This window comes from Cygnus olor, chromosome Z (genome assembly GCF_009769625.2).
Source record: "Cygnus olor isolate bCygOlo1 chromosome Z, bCygOlo1.pri.v2, whole genome shotgun sequence".
Classification (NCBI taxonomy): Eukaryota; Metazoa; Chordata; class Aves; order Anseriformes; family Anatidae; genus Cygnus; species Cygnus olor.
The window spans coordinates 51,227,021-51,244,292 of NC_049198.1; the positions used below are offsets into that span (position 1 = coordinate 51,227,021).

General features: G+C 44.7%; 1 protein-coding gene across 4 annotated transcripts; it reads right to left on the reverse strand.

The window, feature by feature from the left end:
* Positions 1 to 2,589: 2,589 nt before the first annotated feature.
* FUT10 (fucosyltransferase 10) lies at positions 2,590 to 14,255 on the reverse strand. Of its 4 annotated transcripts, XM_040541645.1 has the most exons (6): positions 14,041 to 14,255; positions 12,027 to 12,236; positions 10,161 to 10,518; positions 9,259 to 9,541; positions 4,680 to 5,515; positions 2,590 to 2,836 (listed from the first exon to the last, which is right to left on the reverse strand). In XM_040541645.1, exons 3-6 carry the CDS (start codon positions 10,161 to 10,163, stop codon positions 2,612 to 2,614), a joined length of 1,347 nt encoding a protein of 448 aa, XP_040397579.1. In that variant the 5' UTR covers positions 10,164 to 10,518; positions 12,027 to 12,236; positions 14,041 to 14,255; the 3' UTR covers positions 2,590 to 2,611. The 4 variants fall into 4 exon arrangements, with proteins under 4 accessions (XP_040397579.1, XP_040397578.1, XP_040397577.1 ...); XM_040541644.1 differs by having other exon boundaries at positions 10,161 to 12,239; XM_040541643.1 differs by lacking the exon at positions 10,161 to 10,518 and having other exon boundaries at positions 14,041 to 14,254.
* Positions 14,256 to 17,272: the final 3,017 nt, after the last annotated feature.

Sequence of the window (17,272 nt, forward strand, 5' to 3'; positions counted from 1 at the left end):
CCAGGACTGCTGTAGGCTGCTGTACTGTCCTGGCTAGAATTACAAATCTGCACATGACAGGAAGGCTAGCAAATCAGCTGGAAAAAAAATAAAAGAGGGAGAGAGACTGGTCAGCTGCTTCTGATTATTCTTTCTCAGGGCAGTAGGGGGAGAAAATAGATTAAATAAATAGATTAAATAGACTTAAAATTCATGGAAAGTCGGTCTTTCACTTGATTAGCCTGCAGAAATCATTGTCATAATATATTCACATATTCTAGGGTGATCACTAAAACTTCCTTCCACCTAGCACAGGAGAAAAGGCTGCAGAGGGTGATTTAAGACCAAGAAGCCAAATGTATGTTGCTCTGAACTAGGCTGTGGAAGACAAGAGTTAATGCTGACCCTTTAGAAAGGCTGCATTATGAGAGAACCTTGTGAGGATGTCTGGCGATCATACCACAGTGTACCTTGAGCCAACCGGGGGACTTGTCTTCCTTCTCCATATAGTAGTGGATGAAGATGTTACCTCTTCTGACGCATCTGTTACTAGTCACTTTGAATTTCAGAATTTGAGTTGTAAACCAATTACTTCAGTATTAATTTTCCTCCCACTCCACCAAGGTAAAATCAGGGATAATGTATCATAGACTCTTTGAGATAAATATGCCTCAATTTTAGATCATACCTAGCAGATTGCTCAGGAACCTCAGGGTCTCAGATTCCACCAGGGAAATAAAGAAAAGCAAATCTTAACTTGTGCAGCTCCTGAGGTCTTTAAACTACCTGGCTTAAGATTTTTGGCACAGCAGAACATGACACAAGAAGTTAGTCCCTCATTCTGCAGATGTTCTGTGCCATCTGGGGAGGAGAAACAGAAATTCTTGGTGATGGGCTGGAATTCATCAGTTCCCTTTGAGAATGCTGTAGGCTTTATATTCAATTCTAGGTCCTGATTGAGGAAAGCCTCTATGTCTATTGTTAACACCACATTCTTGAAGGCCTGCTTGATTTGTAGAGCTTACTATCATTTGTACTGTAGATCAATGGGGAAAGAGTTTAAGACATGTCCAACAGGTTCTGTGTGCCACACTGGCGAAACAACAGAAGAAAGATTTCAGTGAGACTGTTTTGTTCATTCAAAAATAAGTATGTGCTCATAGAAACAAAGTCCAATGCTGTATGGTTTATGGCCACAAAAATGCTTTCTTCTGCTAGATTGAAAGTTAATAAAGAATTCACCAGTTATTTGGTGAGGAAATTTCAGGTGAGGAAATTTTTCAAAGGTAAGTGAATTTTGCACCTGAATTTCATGGTGTAAATGCTATTCACTTCCTTTCTCATTGCTACCCATTCACAAAGTAGCCAGATGCTTGGCAGCAGTCTTAACATAGCCTGCTACAAGGAACAATTGCATGGAAATGATCAGACAGGTGAAAATCTGCCTTTCCAAAGATGTGAAGAACTTCATATTAGTAGTTCTATTTTCCATGTCATCATATGAATGATTCTCCCTCATCTGAATGGCTCCACGCAGATAATGCCAGTGTGCAACTCCTGTGGAATTGGACTCCTCCACTCCTCCACAGACTGAAGTTGGAAGAAGTTGGGATGAAAAATATAAGTTTGTATATCATGCAAAGGTATGTCCTTTGGCAAGCGATGACCAATATCACCTTTTTTTTTTTCTTTGTCAGATAAAGTAATCTGGGGTTCTCTATGTTAAAACAGGTAGGCTGTTTGCCACCTTTTCCTTGTGCTTTTTGAATACTTTTCAGAACCAGTTCTCAGTTTTATCCCTGACTTTTCAAAACCACAATTCCATGTTTATATATGATAAAAAATTAGTCTATCATCAGAAAGGCAAGAAGGTAAGTGATATTGAGGCCAGCCCTATTTCTGTGGAGTGGAGATATTCATGTGCTCTGCTTATTTTTAGCAGAAGATGGTGGATAAATCTGAGCCAGCACGTTTTTCATTCAATCTGTCCCTGGACACTAACAGATGGTGCTTTCCTGTGCCAAGTACTAATGCACTTTACATTGGCATTCAGTGTCAGGACACAAAGCTCGCCAAAGTCCCTGCTAAATCTGCTGATGCCAGGGAAATTGATAACAAACAACTAGCCAGGGACACAGTCCCAATCTTTTCTCTACATCCAAAGCAGCACAGAAGCTGTACCAGTGTAATGGTATCATCTGCTCTCCAACTCGTGGATACCAATGCAGCAAAAGAGGATCCTGGACTGGGGAAGAAAGGGGTCCTGAGGCTATGAACACAGGCACGTACCTAAAGATGGAGGGAGATACACTTGCTTCACGAGGGCTAGATCTGTGCTGGACACTGGTCCCTGAGAACCTTGACAAACTTGTGCTCTAATGCTAAAACACATGAATTAATGAAATTAGCATACACACACATACTCCTATCAACCAGTAGGGTGATTCTTCTGCTTAGCACTCCTTATACCCCTTGAGCACTAAGCATACTAAATTCAGTCTTACAGGTCTACTTCCTGTGGTTTACAATCCTACGTACAGTAAGGCCACCTGCAAAACAAATAAAAATCAAAAAAAAATAAAAATCCATAGATTCCTCTGAGAAGGTCACTTTGTTTTACAGGCTGTTGCATTTATTCTTTGAATACAAGCATCCAAAATTCTTGAGCTGTAAAATTCCTGTTCCTTTCCACCAGCTGCCTCAGTGCCCAGGCTTCCTTCTTGGATTGCTCAAAACTTGCTATCCACATCTCTTGGAGGGAATTCCAGCCAGCGTTTGAAGATGAGAACGAGAAAGCCTCGGGTTTGGGGCAGCTCAGATGTTTAACCTGAGCACTCCAATTCTGGGGTAGCCATCCCTGGCAATGGAGAGAAATAAAAGGAAGGGGTTATTCAGGGACCCAGGCAGACAGAAAAAAAAAAAAAAAAAAAAAAAAAAAAAAAAAAAAAAAAAAAGCTCTATGCCATTAATAAACTATTAAAGCATGTCAGCGAATTTACCCTCCCACCATAGGCTCTAGCCATGTCCCTGTGGATGTCCAAGGGGAAGCTCTCCATGAGTTGCTTGGAGGAAGGGCAATCATGCTGACGAGAGCCAGAATCTCATATCAGATCTGGCTACAAACAAGCAGCATCAGCTAAGCCAATCTGAAATTCTAAGGAAACAAGTTCTACTTTCATCATTATATTCCATTTTCATGTTAAATATGCACACATTTCATGAGATTATTTTAATGAGAAAAAGACAAGGTATGAATCTGACAAGGAAAGCAGACTGGTCTTCATAGTCTGCTTGACTGGAGAGTCACGAAAGCATGCAAAAGGAATCTCTGTATCTCATCCCTTTTATACCTTTCCATGGTTTTATTCCCAATTTAAGGAGAGGACAACTGTCTAGATTTGCACTGGATTCATCTAGGACAGCTTGGCTAAATGTAATGTAAATGCTTACTAGTTTGCACTCCCCATCACTTCAGTTCACCCTAATAGTTTCTAATGCTTTCTTCATCTCCCTTCTACTGGCTGACTACTTAGTGTACTGCTCAGATTGTGACCTGTAAAAATAGGGCCTAATAGGTATAGGACAACTCTGGGGTACTATAGCCATTGGTCAGTTCCATTATTGGGCACAATAAGGTTGTGGTTTTTTGTTTGTTTGTTTGTTTTTCCACCTATGCTGATAATTGAGCCCATGAAAAGCTTTTAAAAAAATGGTTCTTGGTACATAAACCTAGAAACCTTAAAGGAATATGGTAATTAAAATGAGTATTCACTAACTCAGAGGTGCACATGGTGTGAGTTTCTAACTTCATCCTGTAATAACTGTTACAGGTAAGGCTTTGTTTATGCTCTGTTTAATGCCCAGGCCACCACAACTAGCAGCCTCAGGAGACTGAACAGCTCATGGTGGCTCTGAAATGACCTCCTGGTATCACAGCCAACAACCTTGCAAGTCTGGTGGGTCCTCAGTGCTGGGCTTCCAGATAACAGAGCCATTTCCAGCTGGTCTCTATCAGTGTAACTTCTGAAAGATTTAGACCTGGAGAAACAGGTCCAGTTCCTCTCACAAATACACAGCCTGTCTTAAACATCAATATTTCAATGTTTAGTCACTAAATATGGCCAGAGAAAATGACATTTTTTCACTAAAGGCTTGCATGCATCCACATATACACAGCCCCAGAAAATCATAGAGTATTTAAATCAGGAGGGACCTCCAGGGATCATCTAGTCCAGTCCCCTACGCCAAGCAGGTCTAATCAGATCTTAAAGTCCATGGTCATGTCCAGGTGAGTCTTAAAAGCCTCTAAGGACAGAGATCCCACAGCCTCTCTGGGCAACATGTTCCAGGGTTTGGTAGCCTTCAGGGTGGTCTTCTAAAGCAAGTCAGCAAGTCAGGCTCTTCACTGTAGCCTGATAAAAACCTCCTCCCTGAACAATTCAAGCTTTTTGTTGAGATGACCACCAGCTCAACAGCCACTGTGCATGAGTGCCAGTACTGTAGCAGTACAAAGAACACATACCCTGGCCATGTACTCACACCTTCTGCCAACACCTTTTGGCATGAGGATGTATATAACCCAATTACACTGCAATACCAGTGATTGTAGGCTGGCCAGAAATCTGATAATCAAAATTCCTCTGGCAAATCTGAACCTATGGCCATTTTAAAGCCCCCACGAGACACAAAGTCACAAGTACCTTTTCTTCCCTCCTGATGTTTTCCCACACTCTGTTACAAACCATGCACTCAAACGTGTCAATGTAATTGTCCTGGGTGATATCTTGCACTCCCCATTTGCGCTCCTTCATTGCTGTAAGCAGCCTTGGGTTGGAAATGTTGCCTTTCAGTTTCCATTCCAGGAAGGCCTCATATTCTTCATCATTTTTGTCTAGTGTTTTGATATAGTGGGCCAGCTCCCTAGGGTGTGAAAAACTAGATACCAAGATTGCGCTCTTGTTGCTGGGAAGCCAGTCTACAACGCTGGGAGACCCAAAGTACACTGGTACCACTCCCAGCTTCAGTGGCCGCCAGAGTTTTTCAGTGATGTAATCTTCACAGATAGCATTTTCAAATGCAAGAATGAACTTGTACTGTGCCAGTATTTTAAAGAAGTTCCCGTCGTCCATGGCAGCTGGATTTCTGAGATGCTGGGGAAGGTCTCTGTTATGCAGACATTCCCCATAAGAGTCTACTTCGATGTGGCACATCAGCTCACGCACATAGCTGTCCCGGTCAGAAGGAGGGTTGCAGTCTGACTGCACGTACACGAGTGGAGCAAGCTGCTTCCTCAGGCTGTTCTTCATTTGCAGCGGGATCATGTGCCTCAAGGACTTGAGGACCTCTACACCCTCAAGGTACTGAGTGGTCAGTGGTAGGTGAGAATGGCGGCTGAAGGTCGCGGTGTGGTTGAATAAGGTGATAGTTGGTTCGTGGAAGAGTTTGTAGTTGTTTTTTGGTGACTCTTCATGGAAAAGGGCCCAGTCATGGTGGTCTTTTCGAGGGAGTGGTAGGCTGTCTATACTGAAGTCAGTACCTAGACAAAAGCAAATAGTGTTTAGTCTGGCCTTCCCCTGTCATGTCACACAAGTACAATATACAGAAATTCAATTTTAATTTAATATCAGCCCTACAGCACCGCATTTATGACATTATAAGGCAGCACAACAAAGAGAGTAATTCATACAAAGACAAAGGAATGTGGTGACAGAGAGAAGCAAATTTGGCAGCAGAAGAATCTAGAGACGGGAGATCAGTAGTTAACATTAAAAACAGTTTACATTCAGGTCATGTTAGTTTAAAGGCCTCTCATTTCAAAGCCTTCCTATTTTGTATTTTACTGCACTGAAGGGAGACTAATAAGATGCTTAATAATCCCCTGGCTATGTAAATAGGGGAACAGATGGCATTTCCTCTGTCTATAATGAGAGGGAAATGGTCACTGCAGGGATGAATTTGGTTCCAGTATCAAAACAACAAAAAAAAAGCTGCTAAAATATTGGACGCAGTTAAGGAGAAAAATCGTAAGAATGACTTGAAGTCTTGGAAAGATAATATATTATAGAGACTTTGGAAGCCAATCTATTTAGTTTATCATATAGAAAATTAAGAGATGATGTATCACAGCTGCCTACCAGATACATAAAGGAAACAGCCTCTGGCAAAAGATGGCTCCTCAATCTAGTGGCAAAAGTAGAGAAAGAACCACGTCTAAATGCAGAAAGCAGACCACTGCAGCTGCTTGCACTTTTCTGGAAGGACAGCGAGCTCCTCAAACAGTTTAGGAAAACCAGGGTCAAAGCTTCAGGTCAAACCTATAAACCTTTTCTCAAAGACTGATCTGTGCAAAACTGAGTTCAAAACATCAAGTCATGAATCAGAACCTTTCTCTCCCTTCAGTAGTGCTGTACTACACTCATATGACTAGCCTTTTTTCAGATTAAATGCCAAGCTGACGAATCTCTGCCATGACACTTCCTCACTGCCTTAGAACTATATTTGGTTTTGACTTGTGTACCAGCACTGAACATATGAAACTTTTAACCTGTTCTGCTAAGCATGTGAGGTTCATAAACCAAAAAATAAAAGGAACAGCTGGTTTTGAAAACAACACAAACCCGTTTTCTTTGGACAAGTTATTCTACCATCTCCACCTTACTCATGACCTTTCATTCTATGTTCTACCCCTGACCTCAAACCACTGAGGGGAGGGAGAGGGGAAGGGGAAAAGAGGGAGTCAATGAAAGTAACAAAAAGTTTTCATCTAGAAACTAATATATAAAGAATGAAAAAAAAAATGCCCAATGATCTCTGTAGCTGCATAAGCCTGCCAAGATGACTCCAAGGATGACCTTGTAAAACCAATAGAAGACTTCACTACAGCAGTGAAGATGGATGATATCTGCCAGGAGTATAAAAACCTCCTATAGAGAATGATCCTTCAAAGAGCATCAGGTGGGGTTTTTTTGTTTGTTTGTTTGTTTTTTAAGACCACTAAGGATTTGACATTCTCTTTTCCACTGAGGGCTGTGCCACTCACTGAAAACACACAAACAAACAAAAAAGCTGTTTGCTTTCTTTGTTTTTGTTGTGTGGTAGTGATGAAATAAGGCGAAGAAAAATGAGAATGAATCAAATTCTTACAGAGTAGCTTATGCAGTCTATCTGGTTTTGAAAACACCTTGTTTTAAGAGATGTCCAGAAGAGAAGCTGCAGTGCATATAGACAATAACGAAATGCTGTGGATTGAAACCGTAGCTGTTCAGGGCTGCCTCTTGCAAGTTACCTCAAAGATGTAGCAGAGCAGGGGAGAGGGAAGGTAAATGCAGGAAAAAATGACACAAGAAAAGGGGTGAGAGAGGGATAGAAGCATAATGTGTAAAACTTATTAAACAAAGAGAGAATTAGGCACAGAGAAAAATAAAGAAAACAGCACAATAGATAAAAGCACACCAAATTGGCTGATTCTAATATAACACTTAATCAATCTCCATCCAGAAAGTAGACAAAAAGATTTTGAGCATTGAAGGGAAGATACAACCAGCATGTTGCCCACCCTGTGAGCTGAAGGAAATTAATGAGCTTACGAAGGGATAAGGAAAGCACAGCAAGACTGTAATTACAAGCAATTTCAACTTGCAAACTACTAATTAGAAAATCTCAGATGTGTGGCAAAGTGCAGGAACAAATGACAGATGCTCTCGGGAGAAGTGCTGTATCTTAGGAGACTTCTTTCATTCGGGATTTATTCTCCAAGGACTCAACTCTCTGGTGCAGAAAAGCTGAGCATCTCCCTCTACATCAGATCCAGCTCTTGTTGACACAGTTTTCCTCAGAAGCAACAGCATCGGCAGCTCATGCTACAAGCAAAACTCTGTGGAGTATGTGATGTTGAAAAGGTAGACTTTGGATACTACTTTGGAGACTCTACTCCAAAGGTAGAGACAAAATCGAGCAAGTGGGTGCCATGGCTCACTTCCAGAGGAGAGATGACCTATGTCAACCCCTATCTATGTCCTTTGTCTCTGCAGACTTTAGCAGTGTGAGATCATTTATCATGGTTTAAAAACAAGTAACATTTTTGCATATTTTGACACTTGTGTTTATATGCAGTGAAAAGACAGCACCACTAGAAAAAGAAAAACTACGGGGAAGGTCTTTTGCCCAGTATAAATAACCTTTTGAAAATAAGTAATCATGTCCACAAACCTGCTAAAAATGAACAGTAGTAGTTCTTTTAATGCTGAAGCAGGCAAGCAGAATTGCTGCCAGAGACCAAAAGCACCAGACTTCACAATTTTCACGTGGTGCAAACCTAGCTTTCCTTGTCTTTAATTAGGTCAGCTTCTCATTCCCTCACTGTTATTCCTTTGCCTTCATGCTTGACCACTATATTAGCAACAGACAATGCTGACCTACTTGGCGCTCTGAAAAGATTACTGATGAGAAGTTTTTAGTTTACTGTTAACAACCACGTTAAAAGCCCTTATTTCCAGTTCACCTGTGTCTTGAACAAGTGAACGAAAACTCAGTATTCTGTTTTGTTTTGTTTTGTTTCCAGACAAAGGGGCTGAACCTACCAATCACAGAAATTTATTTGTCTTTATTTTTCCAACTAAAGTTCTTTTTTTCATCTGCAAAGCAATGGTGTGGGGAAAAAATTTAACAATGGTGCCCCTTGTGTTTTGATTTTACAGCACAAGTAGTAAGAAGCTTCTTAGGCAGCAGAGCCAGAGCAGCTCAGCATGTTGCACTAGCTGCTGTTCCTTGTGCAGAATCAATGCGCTTCTTTCAGTGCTTTCCATTTACAGTCTGCTAGCAATCTCTTGGCACATGCAGCAGGGCAGTTGCACAGTTACCAGTGAGGGCATTATCTTAAGACAAAAGTCTTGCACAAGTGTGACAAAGGCCTTGCAGAACCTCTGCTGGGGGTGATAAGCCAAAAGACTGGGAAAAAAAAATGTCCTGATCTCAGACTGTCTTTTCATGACTTGGCAGCTACAGGAGATTATCTTTTCTCCCATAAACAGGGAGCACATGTGACAGGAAAGCAGCATGAGGCAAGACAACAGTCATCCCACAGATGTGCATGGTCACTTCTCAGAGTCCTTTTGCAGAGGTCTCTGGACCTGTGATGATAGATTCAGCATCAGGCAAAGTTTAACAAAGTGAGCTGTGTAAGCTTCCTGCTCCTGATTTCCACCTAGAATATTTAATCTCTAAAGGAAAATAACTGGACAGAAGGGAAAGTTTCTCCTTTGGAAAGAAACAGCTCCTTACCATAGAACAGAAAAGCTCTTGTCATCTGGTTGTGCTGGTAGGTCTTGTTGATAGTAAAGAAGCAAACATCCTCTCCACATTGACCCAGTCTCCCTGTATCTCCAGTCAGGGGAGACCACCAGAGCAGGATGGGGTATTGGTTTGCATCAGACTCTGTCCTGAAGTTGCTGTCAAGTTTGTTCTTAAATTGGAAATCATGTCTCTCCTCAGGCTTCAGTGGACCACTGTGTAAACTGTAGTCTACTGCCACCTTATTCTCTGAATCGCTCAGTTCAGTGATAACCTTCAGGGGAAAAAGCATACATATCACAGCACATCACTGCCATTAGCCGGGACATTTGCATGTTAAATTAGAGTTCAAACATCAGGCACTAAGTAAGTCTCCATGAAGTTTCTGTCAATCAAGGAAGTGGATGCACTTCACTCATTGCAGCCATTGTCCAGGTGATTTATGTCAGAACAGAGAGTACTTCAATTTGAATTGGTAAGGTGGAGGCAAAAACTAAATTTCTCTACTGAGATATGGCTGTGTCAGACAAAAGTTAAGAAGACAAATTCTGCTTTCTCTCTGGAAATAGCATAAAACAGAGGACAGCCCTTCAGTAGCAAGGTTTATTCTGGAAATCTGCTGTAAAAAAAAAAAGTCATGAGGTCTTCACATCTCTGTGTGGTCATCTGTGCCCACCCTGATTAATTTTTAAACCAATGACTGGGTATATCAGATGCAGACAGGTCTTAAAGAAAACCTAACTACAACTTGTTGGCCAGGCACAGGAGAAAAATCCCACCTGTATGCAGAGAAGTAAAAGACCTGACCGTGTAAACCATCATGTACAGATCAGAAACCCTGCGAGAAACCTTACAAGCTCTCCAACCATACGAGAACCTCTAACAGGGCTTACCATCAGCCATGAGACAGAAGTCCTCAGAAAGTCAGGCTTCACTAATTCAGGTGCCCATGAAACCACCACCCTTTTCTACAGGTTGTACCTTTCATGAAAGTGTCCTGGGGCAGAGAAGTCTTCTGAGGGAGAGTGAAGAGACAGAAATGGTGCTGGTAGGTGGTGCTGCGGGATACACAGGAACCACCCTTAGCTTCTGTGGGGCAAAGACCTTCCTGCCACCATGCAAACGGCTTCTTTTGTGTGCATCTCTACAGGCAGTGCCTAATGCCACCCTAATAACAGCTGCAAGAGCGATGGAGGAGCTGATACCCACCAGACAGCTTTGGCTCACAGCATTTCCACTTTTTGGATGGCTCTGAAGGAGGATATTGGAAAGCAGGAGACCATTGTTTACACTAAGTTGGTTGAAAACATTTATCTTCCCTGATAGCATTACCACATGCATTCATTTTGCTGTTAGCTATGTCATTCACTCTTACTGTCTAGTAAAATACACCGATTGTAACTAAACTAAATAGGCTCTGTGCAACACAGGACACTGGGACAGCACACACAGGAGGCTGTGCAAAGTGCAGCTGCACAGAAAAATGCAGAAAACATTCCCACATTGGCAAGTGGACAAGATACTAGCTGGGGACAAGGATTATTTGTCTAGCAGTGCAGTAAGATGTAAGTGCAGCAATATAACTCTGATAAGTCTATAGCTACTTCATGTCCATGTTTCTCCAGGAACATACTCCTTTTCTGTTTCCAAAATTTGCCTTAGCAGAATTCAAGGAATCTGTGTGCTTGTTCAGAATTTCTAGCAGCTCTCTCTGAACTCCTGAGGATTGATGATATACCATTTATACCCACAGCACACATGCTGCAGCAGTCCCAGCAGCAGGGCACCAAGTGTCACTGTGCAGTGAACTCGTCAGATGAAAATCCCAAATACGAACCTGCTTAGCTGTGGAGGTGCAGTGCAGTCACAAAACCTGCCAGTAAAGCTCCTAAAGATTTGCTAGCATTGCTCCCACATTAGGGCAGCCACATCAAACTTTGGATGGCCAGCTTAGGGGCAGAGAACCAAAAGTGACAACACCTGCCCCCACAAAGTCATTCCCATTCAGAGCAAGCAGCCGGCCTGGGAGAACTTCTGAAATCCATATGCTGGGTCCACTGGGAGTCACCTGAGGTACCAGTCTGAACAAGAGCTTCAGTTCAGAGCACAGTCCAAATGGAGACATCCCTGGGGCAGATCCTGCACTTCTCATGACTGAAGTTTCTGAAAGTCCCACAGCTGTCAGCTAAGGCTGATTCAATCTGTGTAAAAGTTGCTTTCTTCTAATGAAAAGCTAGGCTGGACTGCGCCTACTGTAAATTAATATGCCTCCACACTGATTTTCCTCTCATTCATTTTCTTTTATTGACCAGCTACTGGACTTCCTAATGCTAACCACAGCCTTTGAGTCAGGACTGCTCAGGTTTTCCTGGTAAGGCTGCCACATTTGCCTGGAATGGGTCCAGCCTTGCCTCCCAGCCTCATCAGTTCAAACTCCAGGCCTTGAGGAGACTGGGAAAGCAGTACAGGATGGAGGCAATGCAACATGGGGTGGTCTGGTACACAACTTGTGAGGAACTCCTCCAGGAGCTGAGGAGCTGTGCAAGGAAGGCATTCTCTGTGTAATGTCACTTATGGAGCTGCTACCACTATCCTAACAGAGTTGACAGAGAGCTGACAGACTTTCTTCAAATATTCCTCTCACAGCAGTCTTGTACGAAAAACATCTTCTGCCTTTTATGATCTCTCTCAATTTGCCAAATTTTTGTCACGTGTTGAGTGCAACTACATGCATACCCCCCGCCCTTTTTCCCCTGTACCTGGAATGTCACCAGAAGGAAAAAGGCGGCTGCAAAGCAGAAACAAGATGCCCACAGTTTCTTCCTCCTCGTCCTGATCATGCTGCACTGTTAGGCCCGCAGGGCACCCACGGACAGTTAGAGCTAGGCGTCAGGCAGGCCAGCTTGTTGAAAGTTTTCCGCCCTTGCCACAATGTTGTCCCACTCCATCCTTACTCCTCTTCATGGTGACTGCTGCCAAAAAAAAGAAAAGGGTAAAACATCAACAAAGAGCGCTCCTCGAGCTTGGTGATTAACTTGATGTCTTACCTGTAGCTTTCTGCAGGTGCCGGAACAATGTTTTGAGCCAGGCTAACCCTTAGCTAAACCAGAAAGCGGTCTGCACAAAATAGCACTCATACACACGCTGCCTTCTCCCTCTGCTCAGCCTGGACTTGGGCTCCTTTCAAAGCAGGGCCACACATCACTTCTCCACATATTTCTCTCCAAACCTAGAACAGTTTAGGTTTAACAAATTCCCCTTCTCTCGCAATCTGTATCCATGCTGGTCTGCCTCTCAAATAACCTCAAATGACTCTTCCCCTTCCCTGACACTCTTTTTTTTTTTATTTTTCCCAGACCATTTTGCTGCATGATGGATGTTACTGAGTGAAAATACCAGCACAAATTCCAGTTTCAGATTCAAAAAAAAAAAAAAAGAGGAAGAAGAAGATGAGAGAAAAACAAAACTCTATCTCTCAAGGCATAGGATTATAGTTTGAAAATGTGGGTATTCTGAAACTTGAGAAAGAGGAAAAACATACCTTTTTTTTTTAACAAATTGCTATTTTAAAACTCATCTCTTTCAGAGATGTGCCTCTTAGAATTTAGTCTGGTTTTCTACAAAAAGGCGTATGTGGTTGCATTCCCTATGTGTGAGTGTGTGCCCATCAGCTACCTCCCGCATCCCAGTCATGGAGCTCCAAAAATCTTTCAGAGGGATGGGTCCCACAGCTACTGCCTGCCTCTTGCCTCTGTGGGGTTAGCAGATAGAGTCGAAAGGCTGGTCCTGCTTCCACTGCAGCATGAGTACATCCCTTCACATCAACCACCTGAGGAGCCTCTTCACCAAAGCCTCACATGAAACAGTGCTGTGTGAGTTCTGCTCTGCGTGGGACAGCTGCTTTTGAAGGTTTTGTCTGGGTACTGCAGTATGCTGCTGACAGTTCAGTGCCTTTGAAACCAAGTTTCAAAGTCTTCTATCCCCTGTACCTTCCTGCATTACAGCCAAAGTAGGGCATCAGGAGGGGAAAGGGCTGAACTCTGATTGCAAGTGTATTAGTGAAAATCTACTCAGCCATGCTTGGGGGGCAGAACAGTGTCTTTAATAGCATACATCTTACCCTGTGCATGGAAAAGTGAGGCTCTAATGACACACTGGAAGCCCCCCTCACCCTCTGCCTGGGTAAAAATGCAGGAATCTTCCTGGGTTTAGGTATTCTTCCAGAGGGGGAACTGCACAGCACGGGTGTGCTGTACCAATTGCCCGGGGTATGGCAGGGGGGGTCACGGCTTCTCTCTGTCACCTGCAGTGCCCAAACCCGGTGCTCGTACCCAGCGGTGGGCTGGCGGTGGGCCACGCCAGGCTCCGTCCTGCCCCAGCCTGGCCAGCAGAGCAGACCTCGCAGAGCCTTCCCACCTCGGTCCTGCCGAGCAGAGGGCCTAAGGACCTGGGGAAAGAGCAGGACACCTCACCACCTCCCACTACCCCGTGCAGCAGAGCAGCCCCCCGCACATCCTCCCAAACTTCCCACCGGGTCCCCCCGCCGCCCTCTCCTCCCAGCCCTGCCTCGCTGCCTTCCCCCCGCACCCAGCCGTGCCCCGGGGCCGCTCTCCCCGCTTTCCCTGTGCACCCCGCTTTCCCTGCCCGGCTCTCAGCCCGTCCCGTACCCCTCCCGGGGGCTGCAGCCCCGTCACCCCCCGTCCCCCCGTCCCCCTCCCCCCGATCCCTCGGGCTCCAGCATCCTCCGGCCCGGCGGGCTGCTTTCCCACTTACCCGCAAAAAACCATCCCGCCCGATGTGCCACCGTCCCCGTGCTGTTGGGTCTGGGTTTTTTCCTTGCTGTTGTTGTTTTGTCGTTGCTGCTGCTGCTTGATGATTATTTTGCGTGTGTTTGGGGTTTTTTGTTTGTTTGTTTGTCGGCTATTTTTCACTTTCAGTTCGAGCGTCCACTTGGGGAGGGAAGCGGGAGGCGGGCGCTGCGCGGGGCCCCGCGGAGGGGCGGCGCGGATCCGCGGCTTCCCCCTTCCTCCTTCCTTCCTCCTCCACCGCCCCCAAAGCCCCCCCAGCTCCCTGCGGCCACCCGGGGGGCTCGGGGAGGGCCCGGGGGGGTCGGCTCCCCTCGGGGTCCCGAGGGCTCTGCAGAGGAAACGCGGCGGGCCGATGGCAGCGCTGCCGCTCCCGGCTGCTCCTCCCGCCGAAATAAAACACAAATAAAACGATAATAATAATTAAAAAGTCTGCTTCTGACACTGATTTCTGTAACTGTTAACCTAGCTGTGCTTCTGGCTGTTGTTGTTGTTTTTTTTTTTTTTTTTCCTCGTTCTGTTTTGTTTCATCTTTACAACAGTGCCACCGTTTTATCCGGTGCTCTGTTCGAGAGGGCTTAGCTCCACTGCGCCAAGCCAGAGGGTTGTCAGAAAAAAAACCACCAAATGCGTCATGGAAGTTGGGAAGCACTCAAGTGCCTGCTGGCCGGCCCCGTCTCACAGAGAGGGAACACATCCCTCGTCCCTCGGGCTCAGAGCTGAGGCAGGCACCCCGAGCACAAGAAGGGCTACGGCTGCGACGTGCTGCCAGCCTTGCGGGGCATCCCTGCCAGGCTGCGAGTAGTGATCCAGATCAGCTCGGGATTTCCAGAGGTTGTGGCCCTCTTTGTGCAGTTTCTGGCATTTGCTGTTTGTAAGGAAATATATTTGCTCTAAAATGTTGGTTGTGCCGGCTCAGGGCAGAGATAACATTTATCCGTCTGATACGTACACATAACCATACATGTCCGTATTTATAACATGGATCTACATGATATCCCATTTGTTTTAACACCAAGATGTCTGATACCTGCACATGTTTGTTCATAAGTATTTGTGAATGAGATGGATCTTTAAGGTCACTTCCAACCCAAAACATTCTACTTATACACTACTTATAAACTAACAGGGCAAAACACCATTATTTGATGCTTCAAACATTAAGGGAAAACAAATGCAAAACAACTCTTCCTCCATCGCCTCTCCCCCAAGAGTAAAAGTGTCCAGTCCAGGAATGGAGGGGCTCAGGAGAGGGGCACAGCCTGGGTGTGAAGGGCAGCAGAGGTGCAGGAGGGCAGCTACCAGGGGAGCAGAGGGTGGAAGCATCCCAGAGGTGGCAGAGGGAAAGCTTGACGTACTTCTGCTGACATGTCTGAGTGCTATAGGTTATGCAAATGTTAAGCACACAGCTCATCTCCTTACTACACTGTGGGTCATGCCTGTAGCCTTTCTGAAAGGCTCACAGAGCACCCAGCAGACAACCAGCAATACAAACAGCAGTGCAAGTGATCCTTGCCATGTTGTCTTTGCCCCCTTTCCTCTCCCACCCTTTCCCCATCGCTGTGGCTGACTGCAGCCTGCTGCAGCAGTGCCCACCTCTTGCTGCTCATACTGCACCACAGAGCTCTGATTCCCCTGGGCTACTACCTTCCTCTTAAGACAAAAACTAGTAAGCATCACTGTGGTGCTAGGACATGACAGATTCATTTATCCCTCACTCCTCGTCCAGAGTTTCATCACACCTCTTGTTTCTTCCCCAAAATCCTAGCTGCTGGGCTCACACTTGTAAGTAGAAGCTTCAGGTGGGGCTTAAATATGCTTTGCAAAGCATGGCTACAGATATTAGAACTGCAGCACAGATCTGCTCCACCGGCTCTGGGCCGGCAGCCATGTAGCAAGAAACTCCAGCTATTATTTTGTAAAGTGGATCCATGCTAAGGCAGACTCTTGCTTTTGGAGGCCTGACTAATGGTTGCAGGGTGCCATGAGGCTGACAGGACTGAAGCTAGCATGCCACAAGCAGCCCATAAATCAAACTGAGCAGATGGAGATAGATCAGAAGCCTGTTACACTTAATGGAAGGATTTGCTTTGATCCCATTAGGTTTTGGTTTTGTCCCTCATTTTAAAATTTAGTTACACTCTTGGCTTTCAAGCTCGCTCAGTCTGCAGACTCCTGAATTGCTCTCACGAGGGCAGAATTTCTTTGTAATGCATTTTAGCCTCCCAGCAACAGGCTTGCTTTTCCCAGTTACCACCCATCCAGTCCTCAGACGCTGTCCATAGACCCCAACGATTCACAGATTCAAACTGAAAATAGAGAAGCTAGTCCTGAGGGCGGTGGGATGGCTGTCAGACCCTGTCGACCCCATGCTATCAGCAAGATATTCTTGGACCAGCTCCATCCAGCGGCTGGTATCAGAAAAATTCAATTTCATTTCTTGTCCTGATATGCCACTCTGAGGAAACAAGCGCCTATTGCAGGATCTGGCCTGTTATCGGTGTTAACAAGCTGGGCCAGCATAAGCGAAGGCATGGGTGTTGGGGCAGGTGATCATGGAGGAAGCAAAACCAAAAACCGAATTGTTGCTCCAACTAGTAGAGCTAATAAACCAGACTTCTTAAAGATCTGTGTCTCGAGTGTTTTGTGCCCATGGAGAGTCACTGCTATCTAATGAAATCACAAGGCAACTTGTCCCTCCACAGGTCAGCATGTGTCTTTCCCTTCTGCACGTTAACAAGGAGATCTGCTGCCTTTGATGTTTCTCTCTTTCATTCAGACATATATTCGCAAGTTTTTAGAGGAGAAACATAGGTCAAGCTGAATGGTCTTATTAGACCACAAAGACTATCAAATCTCCAATCCTCATTCATAGCAGCAGTTTCCAATGGCACATTTAGGCTGAACGCTGCACTTGGATATTTAAAACCTTAGCAAAAGCGGGAAAAGGGCAATTTACTTACAGTACCGTGTAAAAGACAGTAATATGATGAATGAGTTCCTGCTCTCCTCAATAAGCAAAGAAAACCTTTGTGCCTAAGGCTGTCTTTTGAAAAGGACTAGCAATGACAGAGCCTGGTTATCCTGTAAGTCTCATTACTCTTTAATTAGTCTGGTTACATAACAGACATAATGCTTTGTAGTTTTTCTGCCCTTCTTTTACACTGGCAATCTGGGATTTTCTTCATTTCAACCATTTT

What these genes read in the sequence shown, in the direction of transcription:
- FUT10 (XM_040541643.1), bottom strand. Translation starts at nt 12,107, where the DNA reads ATGATCAGGACGAGGAGGAAGAAACTGTGGGCATCTTGTTTCTGCTTT. An exon ending in AAGAGCTTTTCTGTTCTATG is followed by an intron (nt 5,516 to 9,258) that starts GTAAGGAGCTGT and finishes GCTTTTGTCTAG; the next exon opens with GTACTGACTTCAGTATAGAC. An exon ending in ACATCAGGAGGGAAGAAAAG is followed by an intron (nt 2,837 to 4,679) that starts GTACTTGTGACT and finishes CTCCATTGCCAG; the next exon opens with GGATGGCTACCCCAGAATTG.